Raw genomic sequence first — 5,024 nt, forward strand, 5'->3', positions numbered from 1 at the left:
GAGCCACTCACAGCGCTTGAGACTACAAAGCTCCTAAGCACCGGTCGCTGTGATTAGTGATGTCCAATCGAGACGTGCGGGATCACCCAAAAAAAAGGCAGAGCGAAAATTAAAAATTACATTGAAGAAGTCGAAACCCATGTGGAACAGTACAATTATAGACCTCATTTTGCCTCTGTGACAGATTTCCTAACCTCAATAGTCATCAACTTTAACTTTTCATTGCTTTAAATAATTCAATCTTGAATTACTAATATACACTATAGATGTACTTGCATATATATATCATATTGTAGTCTTTTCAAACTGCGCATCGAATTGTTTTTCCGGACTGTAAACGCAATTAAAACTACTCTAGTAATCACGAATTAAATTGACAAGCAATTTAATAATTTAATACTATCATCAAGCATCATATTATAAAAATGTTAATACGTTGAAACCATTAATAAATTTATTGCGAAAAACATTATCTCGGCCGGGACTTGAACCCAGATCTCATGTATTCCGTACGAGCGTCCTAAGCCATTAGACCACTGAGGCCTTAGTAATATTCTTTGCAATAATCGGTACAATAAGGAAACATCTTTCTTCCAGGCGATGTAATATAAACAATATTAAGAATCTTTATTTTGGACTGCATATGTGAGAAACAATCAACACTAGAAATTTAAAAATGCCTATAAAAATGCGTAATAGGCATTTTTAAATTTCTAGTATTGATTGTGTTTCTCACATGTGTGATCTAAAATAAAGATTCTTAATATTATTTGAAAGATATATACAAGATTTAAAGAAGCTATTATGTTAAAAGCTAATTTAGGAAGGTAATACAAATATTAATATTGCCAAACATATTTCATCTATCGTACAATAAATAATAATATAAATATTAAAGTTAACCTGTTCAAAAATGTTATAAATTTGTATTTGCAAATAATTGTTGGATTAAAACTTCTTTAATACACTCAATAAAGGAAATGATTAAACAAAAGTTGAGGAATTTTATGCCGTCGATTCGTTCACTTATTAATCGTCTTCATCACGAACGCCTCCCGCTGGAACTTTCGGACCGCCCGCTCGCTTTGCCATAATGATTTGGTCTACTTTGAGAACCGCACACGCCGCACCGACCGCATATTTGATCGCCCATTGCTTTGTCAGATACAAATCCAAGATTCCGGCTTCGATGGTATCGATCAAAGCTGCGCTTTCACCCTGCAACAAGAAATGTATAATTGAAATAATTATTCATATAGAAATCTTAGATTTCAAAACAATTCTAAGACCATCATAAGAGTTAAAATAGAAAGGAGGGGGAGAGAGGGGGGGAGGGAGAGACATACATCGATATCAAAACCGTAGTTCTTTTTTCCTTCCTTGTGTGCTGCATACAACTTTGATACAAGTTCAGACGCGCGTACACCGCTACTCTCGGCCAGCGTTTTCGGGAATATCTCTAAGGCAGTGGCGAATTTGCGTGCGGCATACTGCTCGAGACCGGGTAGCGTATCCGCATACGCCGCCAGCTGTGCAGCAAGCTCGATCTCCGTAGCACCTGCACCAGGAACAAATCTACCGTCTTTCGTAATGCCTTTGAAGGTGTTGACACCATCATCAATTGCGCGCTCAATATCGTCCATATAATTCTCTGTCGAACCACGCACAAGCACAGTGCTGACGCGGCTCTCTCTTCCCACCAGTTTAAACACTACCACTATAGTGTCTCCCAATTCGTCTATGTACACCGTATCAGCATATCCCAACTCTTCTTTCGACGGAGGTACCTTTAAAATGAATTACTGATTATTGTAATAGCTTATTCTAAAACATTAGATCTATTTTTCATTTTTGCACTATAGTGTACTATATAACGCCAATACTTATAATAAGTTCTTATAATTAAGACAGTCTTAAGTAATAATCTTCAAATATTACCCAATCACAGGAACATTAGCATTTTAAGACATTATTACTTAAGTCTGTTTTGAAATAAGAACGGACTGATGAATACCGGTCTTGAATTTTCTCACTTTTGTCAAATATCAGAAATATATTTATTCGCTTATTCCAGAAGTATACACTAATTCAGCTATAAAAAATAGACCTATAATTGCGTGTATATCAGATGTAGGACACTAAAAAGTGTCCAATGGAATTAAAAAATCAGGGTCAATAAATTTACCAGCTTCGAGAGCGCGGTGGCACCGACGGTCTTGCAAAGTCGCCTGATGTCAAACTTGCTCGGAATACGAACAGCCATCAGATTATACTTGTTCATATAGTGCAGAGCCATGTTACCAAATTTTCCACCGGACACAACCACTTTGGCGCCGCTATAAGCGATTGCCTTGATCTGGTTTTCTAAGAGCGATTCTTCACCACGCGAAAATTTCAATAGCTCATCGGCTGTTTTAATCAGCACTGTACCTTTGGTCTCAGTCTGAATTATGTCCACAGCGCAAGTGTAAACCGCAATCTGTGCTTTGGTTTGTTTTGTGACATCTCCTTCCACTTGACGCTTGAATACCATGCCTTGCATTACTTGAGAGTTACTTAAACCACCCCCGAGTATTTTGCAAACTCGTATGTTGTCGACGTTAAATGTTGTCTTCTCTGGCAAAATAGAGATACAAGCCTTGGTGACGAGAGAAGCAAGGATATCCTCGTTTCCATACTGCTTGCTCATGATAGTGCTCCTAATTCCTTTCTTCACTTGTTCCTCGTCTCGTACATCTTTTACTTCGTGAACAATTAGAGTCGGTAAGATTTCAAGTGCTTTGTTCAAGACATTCTCGTAACCTTCAATAATCTCTGAAGTTGTAATACCCTGTGTGTAACAAAAAAATTAAAATATAATTTATTTCTATTAAATGCACATATTTATCACATTTCTAGAAAAATATTTTATATTTTAAGTAAAAAAGTAAATACTTTACTGGTACATCAATGTAATTAAATATTATAAAACAATATACCAGACGAAGCAATCCTTCTGCCGCATGAAGCAATTCTCCAGCAAAGATGATAACAAAATTTGTTCCATCTCCTACTTCAGCTTCTTGCATTTTTGATGCCAAGACTAATAACTTGGCAGCTGGATGTTCCACTTCTAATTCATTGACGATTGTCACTGCATCATTTGTTACAAACAGCTTCTCAATGTGATTAATGACCATTTTATTCATGCCATTAGGGCCGTACGCACTCCTTACAGTATCAGCAAATTGTTTGCAAGCTGTAATGTTCCTGTAGACTGCTTCCTCGAGACCCGAAAAGTACTAAAAATGTGAAATAACAAATTTATTTAAAATGAACCGGCCAAGCTGAGTTTAGTATGTAAAAAAATCAAATTTTCCATCTTGGCAATTCTTATATATCTATATATATATATAAAATATTGACGTTACACTCAAATAACCTATTCTTAATATTTTATTCAAATTTTATTTTCTAAAACAAGGGACATAACAACGCAAAAAGTTAAAATTTTCATTTTTCTATGCATATAAAACTTGTATAAATTTTTAAAAGCCTTAACAACGTATACACACATGTACACACGTATGCAAAAGTGATTCATTTTTAATATATTATTCAGTTTGATTTTCTGAAATAAGACAAGACATAGGTATTGTTTAATGAAAGTCGCCCTTTGCTCATATTGAAAATTCTCCGAAGGTACTCCGAATTCCTAAAATATCCATAAAAGGCAAGAACGTGAGCCGATCCCTTCCTCGCGTATCCTTCTCAAGCGAGCGTCGTAAACGGAAACACAAGCCGGTTCATCGCATGCACACGATAATCGTGAAATGAAAAGTCACTTACGCGAGCTCCATCCTTGAGCATCTGCGCCACGCCAGGCGCCTTCGGTATGTGCATAGCCATTTTTGTTGGAGATTTCGAAAAATCGTCTCTTCGTTTGACACCACGTTCTTTCGTTTCGTTCCGAACAGGATGGAAATTGGTGGAGGTGGATTAGGATGACCAATCTTCCATATAATGAACAAGATATTGAAAAAAGCGCCTCTAGTAGAAGCTGAAGTCAACTAAATTAATGTGGCGTCTCCTATATATTATTATTGTTATTATTTATTAAGATGCCTTTTCAAAATGGGCCACATGAAAATTGAAGAATGCTCGATCATTGGAGAATATCGGTGTTAATTTTGATCACGTATTTTTTTGACGCTAAAAATAAAAGCTAAGCGTCAACATGAAATTTACCTTTAATTATATATTTATTGCATTTTATATTTTATATCTTATAAATATCAAATTTTTGATAAATGTTTATCCTTCCTCTCCAATTTTTCTGTAATTTTACAAATTTGTGTATTTTCATGCGTAGAATATATTCCAAGAAGGAAAATCATCGCTCAAGTCTTGTTTCCTTTTTTTTTAATTTCAAAGATTTTTTATGTCTACATAAAAAGAACAGAAAAGATATAAATTTTGAATCATAAGAGCCCAGACACAAGTTTTTGCATAACGCATAGTGCATAAGAGAATCAATCGAAATTCTTCTTTTCCATGGAATGGCAGGAAAGGAAAGATTCTGATTAGTTGATTCGTTTAAGCACTATGCATTATGCTTTACCCCGGATCTACAATAGGGTTTTAAGCCTTAAGCCATAAGAAATGGGCGAATCACAGTCGCTTATTCTTCTCGGATTCGACTGTAATGCTGGATTCACACTGCATCCGATTTTCGTCATACGATGCTCTGCAACCAATCAGAAAACAGGATTCCGATGATACGAAGTAAAATCCATCGGAATCCTGTTTTCTGATTGGTTGCAGAGCGTCGTACGACACACCTATTGTAGAACCGGGGTAATTGGTCAGTTTCTTACGGCATAAGGCATAAAACACCTATTGTAGATTCGGACTAATTGGTCAGTTTCTTACGGCATAAGGCATAAAACACCTATTGTAGATCCGGACTTATGCAAAAGTCTGTGTCGCGGCCTTAACACAAACTTATTCTCTGTTATAATTTATTAGTACAATAGGTGCGTTCG

At 36.0% G+C, this 5,024-nt stretch overlaps 1 protein-coding gene across 1 annotated transcript; it reads right to left on the bottom strand.

Annotated features, from left to right (window-relative positions):
• Positions 1–908: 908 nt before the first annotated feature.
• Positions 909–4,018, bottom strand: CCT8 (chaperonin containing TCP1 subunit 8). Its single transcript, XM_018510084.1, has 5 exons — positions 3,829–4,018; positions 2,979–3,281; positions 2,186–2,830; positions 1,347–1,787; positions 909–1,218 (listed from the first exon to the last, which is right to left on the bottom strand). Exons 1-5 carry the CDS (start codon positions 3,886–3,888, stop codon positions 1,030–1,032), a joined length of 1,638 nt encoding a protein of 545 aa, XP_018365586.1. The 5' UTR covers positions 3,889–4,018; the 3' UTR covers positions 909–1,029.
• Between the last annotated feature and the right edge of the window lie 1,006 nt (positions 4,019–5,024).

The sequence above is a fragment of the Trachymyrmex cornetzi genome, unplaced genomic scaffold, assembly GCF_001594075.2.
Source record: "Trachymyrmex cornetzi isolate Tcor2-1 unplaced genomic scaffold, Tcor1.1 scaffold325, whole genome shotgun sequence".
Lineage (NCBI taxonomy): Eukaryota > Metazoa > Arthropoda > Insecta > Hymenoptera > Formicidae > Trachymyrmex > Trachymyrmex cornetzi.